We start from the raw sequence: 18,523 nt of genomic DNA on the forward strand, positions 1-18,523 counted from the left end.
AAGAACTTGCCAACTCATTTTTCTCGTTTCATGTGGGTTACCTCCAATTACAGTAACTAGTCACGATATCAGGTAGACCTGCTCATTGATGCAAATATCTAATCAGTCAATCATGAGGCAGGAAATCAATGCAAAAATGCATGCAGACATGGTCAAGAAGTTCAGTTCGAACACCAGAATGGGGAAGGAATGAGTTCTGAGTGACTTTGACCATGGAATGATTGTTGGTGCCAGAGGAGATATCTCAGAAACTGCTGATCTCCTGGGATTTTCATGCACAAATGTCTCTACAGTTTACAGAGAATGGAGCAAAAAGCAAAAAATAAAACATCCAGTGAGTGGCATTCTGGGGGGAGAATGAGAGAGGTCAGAGAATGGCCAGCTGACAGGAAGGCAAAAGTAACTCAAATAACCAAGCTTTATAACAGTGGCGTGCAGAAGACAATCTCTGAGTACACAACACATCAAATCTTGAAGTGGACGGGCTATAGCAGCAGACCACCTCACTGGGTTCCATCCTGCACCTAACAAAGTAGCCACTGTGTGCAGAAGTGGTAATTTAATGACCATGAGGCATTTGAAGAAAGGAGTGTTTCACTATTTGAGACCCAATACTGTCCAAATGTTGGGGAGACAATGCCAAAATTCACCATGCTTTTGGGAGCACTCTATATGTGGGAGCAAATGCTCAAGATCAGTCCTTTTCTGTCTGTAATTTTCACTTTCATACAACATGCACCAAAACGATTGTTCAGGTGAGGAGGGTAGATGCTGCCTGGCATGGGTTCCCCCACCATTTTGTGTGTGTTGCTCAGGATATCCAGCATCTGTAGAATTTCTCGTGTTTATTCACTCAGATAGTCTATTGGTCCCCTAGAGTATAACAGACAATCCATCCAGCGCACCTTACAGGACACTGGAGAAACCATAAAGGACTCTCCTTTACTTTGAATTTCTAATACACCCCCTCCAACCTGATGATAACCAGGATATGACCAGCCCCCAGTAGCACTGTAAGCTGGGCCCCCCTCAGTCCCACACAATGGCGGAAAACCCACCATGTGATTCGGCAGCCCATTCCTACCTAACCCTAAACCTGAGCAAAGGCAAGGAACACAAGACAGAAAATCTGCAGATGCTGGAAATCCAAGCAACACACACAAAATGCTGGAGGAAATCAGCAGGCCAGGCAAGGAAGCTCATCAGGGTGGCCGTGCTGGTTGCTTGGGAACACAGTGCACACGTGTCCACACTGTTCTGTCTGTCTGCTCCAGAGTGCACAGCTGTCCACATGGACTTCACAGAGCACTACATCTTCCGCAGAAAGTACACACCTGCCCCTATAGTTGCATTGCCACAAAATATATATCTTCCCCTTTCTGAGGGTTGTCACCTTGTCATGGTGGAGATCCCAAGAGCTTAGCTCCTGGTGCAGTCACCCATGGCAGTGAAGTCAAGGAGGAGGGTCCAGACAAAGAGTGATCCAACCAAGACCTCATTGGTGGCTGGCGGAAGATGATGAAGCATTGCAACAGCACTGAGCGTGGAGGAAGGCTGCTGCGATGAAGGGTCCTCAATCACCTTGGATGCTTTGCCACTGAACCCTGACCCCAATCTGTCAAGGACCCTGTGGCGGCTGCCCATGCATCAGCCTCGCTAAATGAAGTCACACACAGGCTTCCTTCATCAAGGAGAAACCTCTTGGGAGAACATCATACTTAACTCAACACCTACTAGTACTACATATCTTCCTTCTTCATGCAATGACACACATTATGTATACATTGCCACCCACCCTCTTACCTCTTCTCATCTGCCTATCGCCTCCCCTCGGACCCCCTCCTCCTTCCCTTTCTCCCATGGTCCACTCTCCTCTCCAATCATATTCCTTCTCCTACAGCCTTTTCCACCTATCACCTCTCAGCTTCTTACTTCACCCCCTCCCCCACCCACCCGGCTTCACCTGTTGCCTTCTAGCTCCTTCCCCTCTCCTCACCTTCATATTCTGGCTTCTTCCCCCTTCCTTACCAGTCCTGATGAAGGGTCTTGGCCCAAAGCATCAATTTCCATAGATGTCCACCTGATCTGCTGAATTCGTCCAGCATTTTGTGTGTAGTGCACACTGTCACACACAGTGCTCACCTGCCCCCATTGTCACCGTGTCACGCACCATTGACCCTTTTAGACTATTGGGAACTTTCAGGTTGGAATTGAGCTTCTGTCTTTAGAATTAACCAGCACCAACAAGATCTGGGAACTTCTAACAATATAACAGACAGAAGCAGGATTGAATGTCTAGTAAGTGGTGTGACATGATCATGTACAGAAAAGGAGGTGCTAAAACCAGTCCCCTATTCATTCTGAGGTCCCGTTTCATAAAACACGCATTCAACGGACGTTTTCCGCGGAAATAATTTAACATTCACAAGGGGGGAGAAAGCAGGTACAGACAACTGGGGGATAAGGAGAGGAGGAAGGGAAGTACGAAATAAATAAAGTTGAAGTCTGCTGACACAACAAGGCTATTGGCTCGTCACCAGTGCTGGTGTGCAATTGTTAGAACTGCAAGGGCAGCAACAGCCCATTTCCTCGGCCTCCATTGCTGGAGTTTCGGAAGCCTTTCCCCAGTTGCCCCCGGCTAAACGTCAGAGGCACAAACTAAAGTGCGTCCCCGCTGCCCCGTGTCTCTCTGGGCCTCCGTGCCCCCCTTATCCAACAGAAATATACTTATTCAGCCACTGCATTAGGAACACAATGGAATCTGGGCTCATTCACTGCAAAGGGCGGCCCTTCCTTCCTCCGCCATTGGTCGAGGGAAAAGTACAGAGCCCTTTGCAGGAAGAGGTGGCTCGCGATCGACAAATAAGAGTACAAGTTGGTGGGGGGTCCAGGTCTTGCTTTCTCGTGGACGGATGCAAGACGTGGCCGGCTCGCCACTCCCCTTCCCAAGAGTGTTGCACTGAGCCCAACCCATCGCCGAAAGTCACAGTGTCTGCACTCTGCAACAAGAACCATTTCTACATCATATCCAGTCCTTGAGTCTGTCATGCGCCAACCAAAGGAGGAGTACCATCAGATCTATACTACTGTCCTTAAGTTGCTTCTGAACGCACGATGCACTACCCAGTCTCTCAGTGCAGGGCTCGACTAACCGTGCGTTATAGCTTGTGCTTGGTGCTGGCGTGGTGCCGACTGCTCCTGCGTTCCGACGTATTCCGCTTGACTCTGATCGCAGCGGCCGGCTGCTCCAAGTTAAGGGAAGGGCTCGAGCGAGACTTCTTCAGGCCATTTCCCTCGCTCTCGGCTGTGTCGAACAGGGTGGCGTCAAACTTGTCCAGGTCGTCGGTTCCAGCTTTCAGCTTGGCCCGAAGCAGTGAGACGTACGTGCAGAACCGCATCTCCTGTAGGAGGGAGAGCACAGAGATTTGGTTCATCAAAGGTGGTCACAGCGGGCGGTGGGGGGGGTGGTGGGAGAGGAGAGGATACGAGGCAAGAGACCAAGAAGAGGGACACAAGAGTCTGTAGATGCTAGAATTTGCAGCACCAGACAAAATGCTGGATGAACTTCGTGGATGAGGCGGAATCTGCAGGGGGCAATGGACAGTTGACATTTCATCTGAATTGAAAGACAGAGGAGAGATAATCAACATAAAGAGGCAAGAGGAAGGGTTGGAACAGGAGCTGGCAGGTGACAGGTGGATCCATATCTGTGATATGCAGATGAAGGCAGCGAGATTAGGAAGAGTGACAGAAGCTGGGAGGAGATAAGTGATTGCAGATGATGGAATCTGATTGAAAAAGGTGGAGCAAGGAACCAAATAAGGGAGGGAGATTGTTGAGAGGGAAGTGGGTGAGAGGAGGGAGTCCAAATCTGGGGAGTGTAGATATAAGATGGTCACTAATAAAATCCATGGGATTCAAGATATACTCCTCCTGTGGAGATGGGGAACTCCATCCCAAATGATTAATCTAAGAAATAGGGATGCAATTAAGGGGACACCTTGAATAAGTACAACTCTGACATGGACAGTCCCAAGCCTGGCTGCAAAAGGAGGAGGCTTGGCTTGCGCATGGGGCTAACAACCCCATCCCATAAAAAATAGAAACATAGAAAATAGGTGCAGGAGTAGGCCATTCAGCCCTTTGAGCCTGCACCGCCATTCAGCATGATCATGGCTGATCATCCAACTCAAAACCCTGTACCTGCCTTCTCTCCATACCCCCTGATCCCTTTAGCCACAAGGGCCATATCTAACTCCCTCTTAAATATAGCCAATAAACTGGTCTCAACTGTTTCCTGTGGCAGAGAATTCCACAGATTCACCACTGTGTGAAGAAGTTTTTCCTCACCTCCGTCCTAAAAGGCTTCCCCTTTATCCTCAAACTGTGACCCCTCACTCTGGACTTCCCCAACATCAGGAACAATCTTCTTGCATCTAGCCTGTCCAATCCCTTTAGGATTTTATACATTTCAATAAGATTCCCCCCGCAATCTTCTAAATTCCAACAAGTATAAGCCTAGTCAATCCAGTCTTTCATCATATGAAAGTCTTGCCATCCCAGGAATCAATCTGGTGAACCTTCTTTGTACTCCCTCTATGGCAAGGATGTCTTTCCTCAGATTAGGGGACCAAAACTGCACACAATACTCCAGGTGTGGTCTCACCAAGGCCTTATACAACTGCAGTAGTACCTCCCTGCTCCTGTACTCGAATCCTCTTGCTACAAATGCCAGCATACCATTCGCCTTTTTCACCGCCTGCTGTACCTGCATGCCCACTTTCAATGACTGGTGTATAATGACACCCAGGTCTTGTTGCACCTCCCCTTTTCCTAATCAGCCACCATTCAGATAATAATCTGTTCTCCTGTTTTTGCCACCAAAGTGGATAACTTCACATTTATCCACATTAAATTGCATCTGCCATGAATTTGCCCACTCACCTAACCTATCCAAGTCACCCTGCATCCTCTTAGCATCCTCCTCACAGCTAACACTTCCGCCCAGCTTCATGTCATCCGCAAACTTGGAGATGCTGCATTTAATTCCCTCGTCTAAGTCATTAACATATATTGACAATAACTGGGGTCCCAGCACCGAGCCTTGCAGTACCCCACTAGTCACTGCCTGCCATTCTGAAAAGGTCCCGTTTATTCCCACTCTTTGCTTCCTGTCTGCCAACCAATTCTCTATCCACATCAATACCATACCCCCAATACTGTGTGCTTTAAGTTTGCACACCAATCCCCTGTGTGGGACCATGTCAAAAGCCCTTTGAAAATCCAAATATACCACATCCACTGGTTCTCCCCTATCCACTCTATTAGTTACATCCTCAAAAAATTCTATGAGATTCGTCAAACATGATTTTCCTTTCACAAATCCATGCTGACTTTGTCCGATGATTTCACCGCTTTCCAAATGTGCTGTTATCACATCCTTGATAACTGACTCCAGCAGTTTCCCCACCACCGATATTAGGCTAACCGGTCTATAATTCCCCGGTTTCTCTCTCCCTCCTTTTTTAAAAAGTGGAGTTACATTAGCCACCCTCCAATCCTCAGGAACTAGTCCAGAATCTAACGAGTTTTGAAAAATTATCACTAATGCATCCACTATTTCTTGGGCTACTTCCTTAAGCACTCTGGGATGCAGACCATCTGGCCCTGGGAATTTATCTGCCTTCAATTTACCTAACACCACTTCCCTACTGACATGTATTTCCCTCAGTTCCTTCATCTCACTGGACCCTCTGTCCCCTACTATTTCCGGAAGATTATTTATGTCCTCCTTAGTGAAGACAGAACCAAAGTAGTTATTCAATGTTGAAGATGGGCTGTACTGGGGACAGCTTGAAAGACTGGCCCAGGACAGAGGACTCTGGAGAGCTGCTGTCGGCAGCCTGTGCCCCGGTAGGGCTGGTAGGCTTAACTAACTAACTTGAATAATTGGCAGAGAAAGGCAGAAGAACCCAAATACATGGGAAATGGGAGAAGTTGGCCATTTTATTCGCTTGTCTTCTCTGATCGTCAAGGAGTTGATGGAGATCTTTTACCGAAGCAGCACTTTCCCATATTAACCCTTTATCCCTTGGTTTTCTGCAAATCTAAAAATCTATCCATTAAATATCCAGGATGCTTGTTGAACAATGCTGGTGGGATGCTGGTGGGAAGAATATACTGAAGTTATATAGGAGGAGGCATGTGTACAGCATCAAAACTAGCATGGATCTATTAGACTGAGTAGCCTGTTTCTTTGCTCAAGCATCCTGCATCGCTGGTTTTATCATGCTGATTGTTTGCTATCGATTATGCAGAGGCAAATACGTGGCTGGGACTGTTTTACTCCCAGCACAAATACCAAATGAAGCTCAATGCTTCAAATTTGTAGCCTGTAGTGGGCTATCATCAACTGGTCAGGTCCGGATCAGAAGAGGAATAAAGTCACACAATGATACAGCACTGAAGCAGCCAACCACTTTTATTGCACTCAACATGCACAAAATGCTGGAGGAACTCAGCATCAATGGAAGAGAATAACTGTTCGATGTTTTGGGCCTGAACAGGCCTGGAACATCCACAGTTTTTACTCCTCCATAGATGCTGTCTGACCTGTTGAGTTTCACCAGAATTTTGTGTGTGTTGCTCAAGATTTCCAGCATCTGCAGAATATCTTGTGTCTCAGTTTTAATCCTTACTGTTAGTTGAGGGTTGCAAAATGGCGGTGCATTTGTCGCCATAGCAACAGACACTATAATCCATTTTGAGGCTTGTGATAAACAATCTAGAGCTTTCCTGGTGTATATGACGAATAATGTTTTCTCGGGCCTCCAGCAGGGTACGGGTATTGATTACAACTGAGGTTTCACTGACAAACGCTGCCCATATTCTTCAAGGATGATGCCTAGGTATGTTTATACTCCATACCACTGGACTAGACATATTGAAGCATTATCCCTGAAGAAGATGGCAGAGCTTGTTATCGAAACGTCGGATACAATGGATAGCTGTACCTGGCTGGAAGCCAAGAAGACTTTATTCATCATTTTGAGGTATTTCAGCGCAGTGTGATGTCACAAACCACACTGCTGGAAGAACAGATCTGAGAAGTGAAGTGGGCGGTCAATGCTTTGAGTCACAATCCTTCATCCGTCATAACCAGCTGCCCCTCTTACTTCTGGATCTCACTCCAGAGACTTGAATAGCTGTAGTGTCATCAGGTGTTTGATGCTCAGTGTAGACTCAATGGGTGAAGAGCGTCTGCACAACTTCATGGCCACATTAGGCTTAAAAGAATGCAGAGGAGATCTGCGAAGATGCTGTCGGACTGAGTTATGGAGAACGGCAGAGCAAGTTGGAGTGTAGAAGAAAGACGGTTATAGGTGTATAAATTCATGAGGGGTATAGAACACAGTGAATGCGTAGTCTTCTTCCCAGTTTTGGGGTATCAAGAACTAGAGAGTATAGGTTTAAGTTGAGAGGGGAGAGATTTAGTAGAAGCCTAAGGGACAACAGTTTCACCTAGATTGTGGTATATATCCAGAATGAGCTGCCAAATAAAGTGGTTGAGGCAGGTACATTAACAACATGTAAAAGGTGTTTGGACAAGTACAGGGATAGAGAAAGCAAGAGAGATATGGGCCCAAATAGGACTAGCTTAGAAGAGAATCTTGGTTGGCAAGCACCACTTGGGCTGAAATACCTGTTTCTGTACTCTATGACTCCAGCATTAACGCAGTACTGGGGATGGGTTGCATTGTCAGAGGTTGTGCGAGATGTGAAATGTATCTGCTCTCTGCAATGGATGCAAGTAATCTCGTGGGTGGAAGAGAAAAATTATAAATGTGCAAGTAAATTATGATCTGCAACTCAGTGCCTTTCAGGGCAATGGGAGCAGAGGCAGTGAACATCTTCAGAAATGAACAAGCACCTGAGAGGGAAGTGGGACTGACAAAATTGTTCTACCAAGAGCTAGCATTGAAATGATGGGCCAGATGGTCACTCTGTGCTGTAACAACTCTACAACACTTTGTAGAAGAAATGATAAGTTCTTCCTGGTGTCCTGTTCAATATTTATCTACAGACCAATAACACATGCATAAAATCTAATCATTATTACACTGCATTTGTGGGACCTTCCCGTAAGCAAAATGGCTTTTGTGTTTCCATTATTACAAGAGGGGCAACACATCACTGGCTGGAAAGAGCTTGAAAGGTATAATTTAAACTAAGCCTTCTTTGTATAAAAAGCAAAGCTTTTCAGCTCTGGCCTTTGATATGAAATTGCCTCCTTGCTCACCTCGAATTCCAGGTATTCCTCTTTCTGTTTGTATTCCTCCAGCTCCTTAGTCTTCGCCTTCTTGTCGGGAGGGACTGAATGATGCTCAGCCAGATCTGCAGTCATCGCCTTCAGCCTGGCTTCATGAGCCTTTATCTGCTCTTCCTACAAAATAAGAGACGAAGAACGGGCTTTTAATTCTTTTCCCCACCACATGATTTGCTCAAAACGTCTTAATCTTGCTGGTTTTGAAAACCAAATTGCTCTATCCTTGTCATTGCCACTAGTGACCAGCAGAGGTCCCACTGTGCTGCCACAGCTCCATGAAAATGCTGGGACTGTTTGATGGGATTGCGTTTTGGGCATCTGATCTCCTTTGCTGTAGTTCTGTCAGACCTAGTCTTGATGTCCCCTTGGCTCTTGGTTTTATTAGTGGCACTGGTTAAGTGTCATAAACATGATTAGGCAGAGAGAGAGAGAGCCTGTGGTATGTCGAATACTGGGTAAAAGAGTAGTCTTTGGGGTACTGTAAGTCTGTGTCTTTATTGATACTTTGCTGCACGCTTGAGTGCTTTGGGGGGGCACCGATGCTTTTTGCTGGTGGGGGAGAGGGGTTGTTGCCTTGCTGCTGCTTGTGTGTGGGAGTGGGGAGAGCTGGGGGGGGCGCTTTGGGGTTCTAACATTTAACTGTCATTCATTCTTTGGGGCACTCCTCTATTTTCGTGGATGTTTGCAAAGAAAAAGAATTTCAGGATGTATATCGTATACATTTCTCTGACATTAAATGTACCTATTGAACAGAACAATATACCTTACCTGTTTAATCCAATGGATCAGTAATAACAGACTGATGTTGGTGAAATGCATGTCCACATTTAGAGTCACAGAGCACTACAGCACAGAAATAGGCCCTTCGTCCCCTCTAATCTGTGCCAAACTGTTATTCTTCCCTCAATACCCCTCCTATCCATGTATTTATCCAAACTTCTCTTAAATGTTGCAATCAAACCTGCATCCACCACCTCTCCAGGCGACTCATTCCACACTAGCAACAGCCCCTGAGTGAAGAAGTTCCCCCTTAGATTCCCATTAAATATCTCCCCTTTCACCCTTACCTATGACCTCGGGTTCTAGTCTCACTCCACCTCAGTGGCAAAAGCCTGCTTATAATTACCATACATGGCATGCAAAAGTTTGGGCACCCCTGGTCAAAATTTCTGTTACTGTGAATAGCTGAGCGAGTAAAAGATGAATTGATTTCCGAAAGGCATAAAGTTAAAGATGACACATTTCTTTAATATTTTAAGCAAGAAAACTTTTTTATTTCCATCTTTTACAGTTTCAAAATAACAGAAAAGGAAAAGGGCCCGAAGCAAAAATTTGGGCACCCTGCATGGCAGTACTTAGTAACACCCCCTTTGGCATGTATCACAGCTTGTAAACGCTTTTTGTAGCCAGCTAAGAGTCTTTCAATTCTTGTTTGGGGGATTTTCGCCCAAAAGTTCTATTTTAACTTCAACAGTCCACAGGACATGCTTCCAAAATGCATCAGACTTGTTCAGACGTTCCTTTGAACCTTTGGAATAGAACTTTTTGGCCGCAATGAGCAAAGATATGTTTGGAGAAAAAACGGTGCAGAATTTCATGAAAAGAACTCTCTCCAACTGTTAAACACAGGGGTGGATCGATCATGCTTTGGGCTTGTGTTGCAGCCAGTGGCACGGGGAACATTTACTGCTAGAGGGAAGAATGAATTCAGTTAACTACCAGCAAGTTCTGGAAGCAAACATCACACCATCTGTAAAAAAGCCCAAGATGAAAAGAGGATGGCTTCTACAATAGGGTAATGATCCTAAACACACCTCAAAATCCACAATGGACTACCTCAAGAGACACAAGCTGAAAGTTTTGCCATGGCTCTCACAGTCCAGTGACCTAAACATCATCGAGAATCTGTGGACAGACCTCAAAAGAACAGTGCATGCAAGACGACCCAAGAATCTCACAGAACCAGAAGCCTTTTAAGAAAGAATGGGTGAAAATCCCCCAAAAAAGATTTGAAAGACTCCTAGCTGGCTACAAAAAGTGTTTACAATCTGTGATACTTGCCAAAGGGTGTGTTACTAAGTACTGATCATGCAGGGTGCCCAAACTTTTGCTTCGGGCTCTTTTCCTTGTTTGTTATTTTGAAACTGTAAAAGATGGAAATAAAAAAGTTTTCTTGCTTAAAATATTAAAGAAATGTGTCATCTTTAACTTTCTGCCTTTTGGAAATCAGGTCATCTTTTACTCGCTTAGCTATTCACAGTAACAGAAATTTTGACCAGGGGTGCCCAAACTTTTGTATGCCACTGTATTTTCCTCATAATTTTGTGTAGCTTTATCAAAACTCTCTTCTTTCTGCATACCAGGGAATAAGTCCTAATCTATTCAAACTTTCCCTAAAACTCAGGTCCACAAGTCCCAGCAACATCCTTGTAAATTTTGTCTGTACTCTTTCAATCTTATTGATACCTTTCCTTTAGGTAGGTGACCAACAGGTAGGTAGGCAGGTTTCCGAATAGCCATTCCTCACACAACAACATAGACTCTAAGGTCTCTAAGTTCCTTCATGGATCTGCAGCAGAGCTACACAGGGCAAGGGCTAGCACATTTGTAATATATTGCTATTCTATTTCCTTGGCTACTCTTCATCTGAAGTCATTCATTGTTGATGCTACTCCAGTTCTGGCCTCTTGACCATCTCCTGCTTTATTGGGCTGGTCTTCAGACTATAGAATTCCTTCTCTAAATTTCTGCACCTCTCCCCTTTCCACACCCTCCTTAAGATCTTGGACACTTGCCCTAGTATCCATGCAGCCTAACACAGGTAGGACACGGAGGAGTGTGGTAGAACAGAAGGATATGGGAATACAGATCCATGATTATTTGAAAATGGTAAGATAGGGTGGTAAGGAGAACTTATGGCACATTGGCCTTCATACGTCAAAGTACTGAGTACAAGAGTAGAGATGTTATGTTGAAGTTGTATTAGATGTTGGTGTGACCAAATTTGGGGTATTGTGTGCAGTTATGGTCACCTATCTACAAGGGAGATAACAAGAGTGCAGGGAAAATGTACGAGAATGTTGCCAGGACTTGAGGACCTCAGCTATAGGGAAAGGCTGAATAGTTTAGGACTTTGTTCCGTGAAGCTTTGGAGAATGAGGGGAGATTTGATACAGGTATACAAAATGATGAGGGTTATCAATAGGGTAAATGTAAGCAGACTTTTTCCACTGGGGTTGGGTGAGGCTAAAACTTGAGGTCATAAGTTAAGTATGAGAGGTGAAATATTTAAGGAGAACCTGAGTGGGAACTTATTCAATCAGACGGGGGTGCAAGTGTAGAAAGAGCTGCCAGAGGAAGTGGTGAATGGGGGGGGGGGGGGGGGAGTCAATTGCAGCATTTAGGAGAGACTTGGATAAGTACGTGGGCAGGAAGGGGATGGAGGGCTATGGTACAGGGGCAAGTCAATAGGACAAGGCAGAGTAAGAGTTCCACATGGACTAAATCTATTACTCAATGAAGGGAAATGGTAGCCAACATTTTGGGTTGAGAACCTTCATCTGGAATGAAAGATGAAGGGGAGATAGCTGGGATAAAAATGTGGAGGAAAAAGGTGAAGCTAGACCTGGTGAGTGATCGATGGATCCAAGTGGGGAGGGGTGATGGGCAGATGTAAGTGGGGAGAGTAGAAACAGCAACAAAAGTGGGAAGGTGACAGGTGGAGGTGACAAAGGGCCCAAGATGATGGGATCTCATAGGAAAGGGAGGTGGAGCATAGATTCAAATGAGGGGGGTGGGAGGGCAGATGGGGCAAGTGCTTAATGGTTATCGATCCATGGCATCAAAATGGTTGGGAACCTCTACTTTAGACTAATTTGCTCTCTTTCCTTCCCAGTTTCAATAAAGGATCTTCAGCATAAACTGCTTCTCCTCCACAGATGATGCCTGACCCGCTGAGTTTTACCAACATTTTCTGTTTGTTTTTTTATTTCAGATTACCATCACCTGCGGTGTTTTAGCTTTTTATCTCAGTTTCCTTTCATGTGGCTCGGCAGTCTGTTGTGAAGCACTCTGCAGGTTTTAGATCTAATAATTTTTAATGGAAGTTGTGGTTCTTAGTGCAACTCTGATCCCAGTGTTACAACCAATGACGAGTCACTCACCAGGGACAGCCTGGTCACCGCGGTGGGAAGCAGAGGCCGGCTGAACTTCTTCTGGGAACCAATGGCCGCAGGAAATGGCGGAGCTGAAAACATGGCCGACACCAGGTTTATACGGGTGATCCAGGATTGCATCAGCTCTGAGCTCCTGGAAGCAAAAGAAAGCAGTGTCTATAAGAGGAACAAAAACCCAAGTGTGAAATCCAGGCCCCTGGAGAAACAGTGAGAGAACGTGGACCTCAACAGGGTCAGCGGATGTGGAGAGGGTGCTTCCTACAGTGGGACAGTCTAAGACCAGTGGGGGTTGCCTCAGGATACAAGGATGTCCCTTCAGAACAGTGATAAGAAGGAATTTCTTTACCCAGAGGATAGTGAATCTGTGGAATTCATTGTCACAGATGGCTGTGGAGACCAAATCATTGGGTACATTTAAAGCGCAGGTTGGTAGATTCTTGATTAAGGGTGTTAAAGGTTATGGGGAGAAGCCAGGAGAGGTTGAGGGGGAAAATAAATCAGCCATAATGGCATGGCAGAGCAGACTCAATGGGTCGATTGGACTAATTCTACTACTATTTTTTATGGTCTTAGCATGAACATGATGGGCAACAAAGCCTGTTTCTAAGCTGTGTGACTCTGTATCACTTTGACAACCAGAAAATCAGGCTGAGGGAGGCTTACTGTCATTACCTAAGGAGGATTTCTAAATGTCCCAGAGTGTGGTTTACATTGTGAAGTATTTCCCTACACCTAATGGCAGGATTCTTAGCAGGGAGCTTTTCATTCACGCCCATAGATCTCTCAAAGTTGCCATGTGTTGACAGGGCGGTTAAGACAGAGTATGGCGCGTTGGCCTTCAGTAGTTGCGAGATTGAGTTCAAGAGCCGTGAGGTAATATTGCAGCTCTGGTTAGACCACACTTGGAATCTTGCGTTTAGTTCTGATCGTGTCATTGTGGCAGCTTTAGAGAGGGTGCAGAGGAGGTATACCAGGATGCCGCCTGGATTAGAGAGCATGCCTTACGAGGATAGGTTGCATAAACTCTGAAGCGAAGGAGGATGAGAGGCAACTTGTTAGATGTGTACAAGATGAAGAGAGGCCTACATTGAGTAGGTAGCCAAAGACCTTTTCCGAAAGTAGAACTGGCTAATATGAGTGGGCATAATTTTAGAATGATTGGAGGAAAGAATAGGTGGGGATGTCAGAGGTAAGTATTTTTACACAGAGAGTGATGAGTACATGGAACGCCTGCCAGGGGTGGTGATAGAGGTAAATACATAAGTGACATTTAAGAAAATCTCAGATAGGCACATGGATAATAGAAAACTGGAGAGCTTTGTAGGAGAGAAGGGTTGGATTGATCTTAGAGTAGGTTAAGAGGTTGGCACAACATTATGGGACAAGGGGACTATTCTGTGCTGTACTGTTCTATGTTCTAAGTTTCTGAGTTTGCCAATTCCACCATCAGAATCAGTAACCCCATGAAACTTGTTGGTGAGTTTTTTTTCTACAGGTCATTTACAGACATAACCCTTCAGAGTTCTTCAAACCAAAGTACCGTGCACCCTTAGATTATTTGGAGCTCATTGATTCTCCCACAGTTTACCTGACATGAACATCTGGGGTAAACCCACACTCCCCTCCCTCCCCAGTCCATCTAATCTTGGTTCCGTGCTTACCACTTCCTTCTCCTTACATTCCCAATTTTCTCCATTTTCTCACACTGCCCACGTTACTATATCTACACACCAAGATGGCTTATTTTCTGTGCAGTGCTTTGGGAAGCTTCCAATAACAAAACAGCACTTTAGAACGGGATATTTTTCTTTCTGTATGAATTGGCCCCATTCCTTTCAATCTCTTGCTTACTCAATTGCCTCAGCCTCTCTTGAAGCACAGTTTAATTTAGAACATTGGTTGGCTTGTTGTTTTTCTTGACCTAGTTTGGAAATAATCAATTGTTTCCCCGGCATCGACTGAAACTGAAACAGCGGCCGCGATTTACATTTTACCCAGATAAGGAGCTATTTGCGTGTTCAGTACTTATTTGGGAGCTGCTGGTGCTATCAGCGCCAGTAATCTCATCTGCCCTGCATGGTATTCACTCACGGGGCTTGCAGCAGAAAGACTCTCCAATCTGCCGTCTTTAGGTAAAAGACGTTGGGCTTCTTGCTGTAGTCGGATGCCCGTACTGCCAGTGAGTGATGAATGCTGATGGCATTCTTCAGATCTTCCTCTGACAACTGCTTATCTGACTTGTATGCATCCTGTCAAAAACAAGAGAAAATAATCAACGTTGCCTTCCTTAAAATGGAGCTTATTGTCATGTGCACAAGTGCAATGAAAAAGCACCACAGGTACAAGGCATCAGAGACACAACATTCACACGCAAAACATAAATTAAACCCAAAAAATAAACAAAATTATACCACAGTTACATCAAAAGAAAAGAAAGGTTGTTGTAGCGCAATGTAGTCATAGTGTTGCTAAACTGAGGCAGTGATTGGGATTGTGTCTGTTGGTTCAAGAACCGAATGCTTGAAGGGAAACACACACAAAATGCTGGAGGAACTCAGCAAGCCAGTCAGCAACTATGGAGAGGAAAACACAGTTGATGTTTTTGGCTAAGACCCTTCATCAGTTGTGTTTATGGTTGAAGGGAAGTAGCCGTTCTTGAACATGGTGTTGCATAACTTTACCTCCTGACCAATGACATCTGGGAGAAGATGGCACAGCCCAGATGGTGGGGATCTTTGATGTTACACGTTGCATCTCACGGACACACTTTTGATGGTGGGGAGGGATGTGCTTGTGATGTACTATACTCTCTATCTTCATACATTCCTGATCATTCAAATTACTGTACCATAATGCAACCAGTCTGGATACTTTCAAAAGTACACCTGTAGAATTTTGAATTTTGTTCAGTGACAAGCCAAACCTCCTTAACGTTCTAATAATGTGAAGATGGTGGTGAGCTTTCTATAGGATTGCATCCATGTGCAAGGCCCAGTATAGGTCATTCGATATGTTAACACGAGGAATCTGCATTTGGGCATCTATTCATGAACAAGGAAGTTCAAACATTGCCTTTGTTTAAGTTACTCTCAATTAATCATTGATTGGCCCCCTTCCTGGTAGACAAACCGGCTGCTGGTTCCAGCTCCATATCAGTTTCCATTTTTCAGAATAAGTCTCTGGTAGCGAGCTGAGGTGACTAGTGGCAAGTTGCCTCAATGTGAAGTGTCTTCTAAGAGCCCGGTCTGAGGGTGATGAAGGGGAGCAAAAGGTACAAAGACATGTGGGAGTGGTATGTACGTGGTGGGCAGGGATGGGAGAGCTTTAGCTTACCTCAACAACTCCTGCTGAACAGCAAAGTGGTGCCCAAAAAACTCAACCGGAGAGAGGTCATACAGTCTTCAATCTAATCATCTAATCCTCACATTCAGGCTTCTTGGTCTCAGAATTTTATGGTGCAAAGCATCTACCGCTAGCAGCTGTTAGAGACAATTTTAGGATCCCAGGGGATTTTCAAGGCTGGTGGCCATGACAGACTTGTAAAAACAGAGGCAGAGGCAGCGTGGCATATTATCAGTCTCCACAAGGGGAGTCAAGGCCTGGCATGTTACCTTGATTAGAGGGTATTACCTATAAGGAGAAACTGGACAGATTTGAATTGTGTTTTCTGGAGCATCAGAGGCTGATGGACAACCTGATTATGAGAAGAATATCAACACACACAAAATGCTGGTGGAATGCAGCAGGCCAGACAGCATCCATAGGAAGAAGCACAGTCGACATTTCGGGCCAAGACCCTTCATCAGGACTAACTGAAAGAAGAGATAGTAAGAGATTTGAAAGTGGGAGGGGGAGGGGAGAGATCCGAAATGATAGGAGAAGACAGGAGGGGGAGGGATGGAGCTAAGAGCTGGAAAGTTGATTGGCAAAAGGGATACAAGGCTGGAGAAGGGAGAAGATCATGGGGTGGGAGAGAGGAAGGGGGAGGGGAGCACCAGAGGAAGACGAAGAGCAGGCAAGAAGTTATTGTGAGAGGGACAGGGAGAGAAAAAAGAGAGAGAGAAGAATAGACAGAGTAGATAGTGAAAGTCTTTCTCCCACGCTGGAAATGTCAATTACTAGAGGACATAGCTTTAAGGTGAAAGAGGTAAAGTTTAAAGGAGATGTGTGCATAAGAAGTTTCAACCAGGAAATGGGAGGTGCTAGAACACACTGCCAGGGGAGGCGGTGGAAGCAGATGCAATTGCGACATTTACCAGTCATTCAGGCAAGAACATGGACAGGCTGGAAAGGCAGCAATACACACTCAGTGGCCACTTTATTATGTACCTCCCGCACCTAATAAAGTGATCATTGAGTGTATGTTCATGGGCTTCTACTGCTGTAACCCATCCGCTTCAAGGTTCGGAGTGTTGGGCGTTCAGAGATGTACTTCTGCACACCACTTTTTCAATGTGTGATTATTTGAGTTACCGTCTCCTTCTTGTCAGCTTGAACCAGTCTGTCTATTCTCCTCTGACCTCTCTCATTAACAATGCATTTTCACCCACAGAACTATGGCTCACTGGATGCTTTTCTGTTTTTCGCACCATTCTCTGTCAACTCTAGAGACTGCTGTGCATGAAAAGCCCAAAACGTCGACTGTTCATTCATTTCCATAGATGCTGCCTGACCTGCTGAGCTCCTCCAGCATTTTATATGTGTTACACTCGATCTTCAGCATCTGCAGAATTTCTTTCCCAGCAGTTTTTGGCCTTTTCAAAGAGATCCAGGAAAGTACACCAACACACAAGTTCTAGCATTTCTCCTTTCTCTACCAACAAAAGATCTCTCAGTTAGACCAAAATATCAGAGTGATCTAACCTTCTGTAGGTAGAGGATCATCCCCTTCAGCACACCATAGAAGGTCTTCCAGCCTCTCCTGCCCCGGGGAGCTGTGGAGAAAATTCACACTGATTTGTACCCTGCACCAATTGCCACAATATCTTCAATGCCTTGAAACGTCAGCTTCTGCAATGGTCTAAGAATTGGATAACATTCAGGCCACAGTTGAAAAATATTTGGCTTATAAAACTCAACTAAAGAAAGACACCATGAATGATATCTTCTCCACATTCTGGCCCACCGTAGTACGTCAAGCAAAAACAATGTTGTTGGACAATAATTGGAAACGTTTCTTTTCTGCCACTGCACCAAGTTATTTTGCCTTACGACCAAATACCTAAACTAACACACATTTTATCCTAAGGCCCTGAGAGTTATGACTTTGCTCTGTGGAAAGCTACACATTATTGAAAAATAAAGACTACCCTACGGGAAAATCTTTAGTCAATTCACAGCCCAAGCAAAAGATCATCAGAAATAAAACTGTGTTTAATACCAAAAAATGTCCCTTAGCTTGATGGAGCTGTAAAGGGGAAAATGAACTCTGATTGATAGGAGTTACCAGGATACCCACATACCTGGCCCAGAAGTTGATTTTTAAGGTGGAGACAACTGCAGAAAGATGGGCTACTGATTACATACCCACCAAAGCCTGAGTCAGTCACACTGAGTGGAAAGAGATCCTTCGGCCCATCGAGTTTCTTCTGACCATCAAACACCCAGTTGCATTGACCCTATTTTCTTCTGCCTACATTCTGGCTAACTCTCGCATCCCTCCACCCCATGTCTGCCACTCACTCCCACACCAGGAATACTGTACAGTGAGCCCGCAGTGGTTATGCCCGCCCTCCCTAAGACCACAAGACTTTCTCTGGATGCGCCAGTTTCCACCACATCTCAAAGGCCTGTGGACTGGCGGGTTGATTGTCCCTGGTGTGTAGCTGAGCGGTAGAATCTGTAGGAGTTGATGTAGACTCTGGAAGAATTAAAAAATGGAATTAATGTTGGATTAGTAGAAGTGAGTGGTTGATAGTTGCTGCAGATCTGATGGGCTGAAGGACCTATTTCCATGCTGTGTCTCTATGACTCACTATCTAGTCAGTGTTGTGGCATATCAATCCATTGCTAACTTGTTACA

General features: G+C 45.1%; 1 protein-coding gene across 5 annotated transcripts in view; it reads right to left on the reverse strand.

Annotated features, from left to right (window-relative positions):
* Positions 1 to 1,966: 1,966 nt before the first annotated feature.
* LOC140212122 (PH and SEC7 domain-containing protein 1-like) overlaps positions 1,967 to 18,523 on the reverse strand; it is a 249,095-nt gene continuing 232,538 nt past the window's right edge. For all 5 annotated transcript variants that reach the window (XM_072282690.1, XM_072282691.1, XM_072282694.1 and 2 more), the window contains 5 exons: positions 17,365 to 17,435; positions 14,593 to 14,750; positions 12,490 to 12,634; positions 8,300 to 8,443; positions 1,967 to 3,401 (listed from right to left, as the gene is read on the reverse strand). In XM_072282690.1, the coding sequence (XP_072138791.1) occupies positions 3,159 to 3,401; positions 8,300 to 8,443; positions 12,490 to 12,634; positions 14,593 to 14,750; positions 17,365 to 17,435 (761 nt within the window). In that variant the 3' untranslated portion in view covers positions 1,967 to 3,158. The remainder of the gene's footprint in view (positions 3,402 to 8,299; positions 8,444 to 12,489; positions 12,635 to 14,592; positions 14,751 to 17,364; positions 17,436 to 18,523) is intronic.

The sequence above is a fragment of the Mobula birostris genome, chromosome 18 (assembly GCF_030028105.1).
Source record: "Mobula birostris isolate sMobBir1 chromosome 18, sMobBir1.hap1, whole genome shotgun sequence".
In the NCBI taxonomy this organism is placed as follows: Eukaryota; Metazoa; Chordata; class Chondrichthyes; order Myliobatiformes; family Myliobatidae; genus Mobula; species Mobula birostris.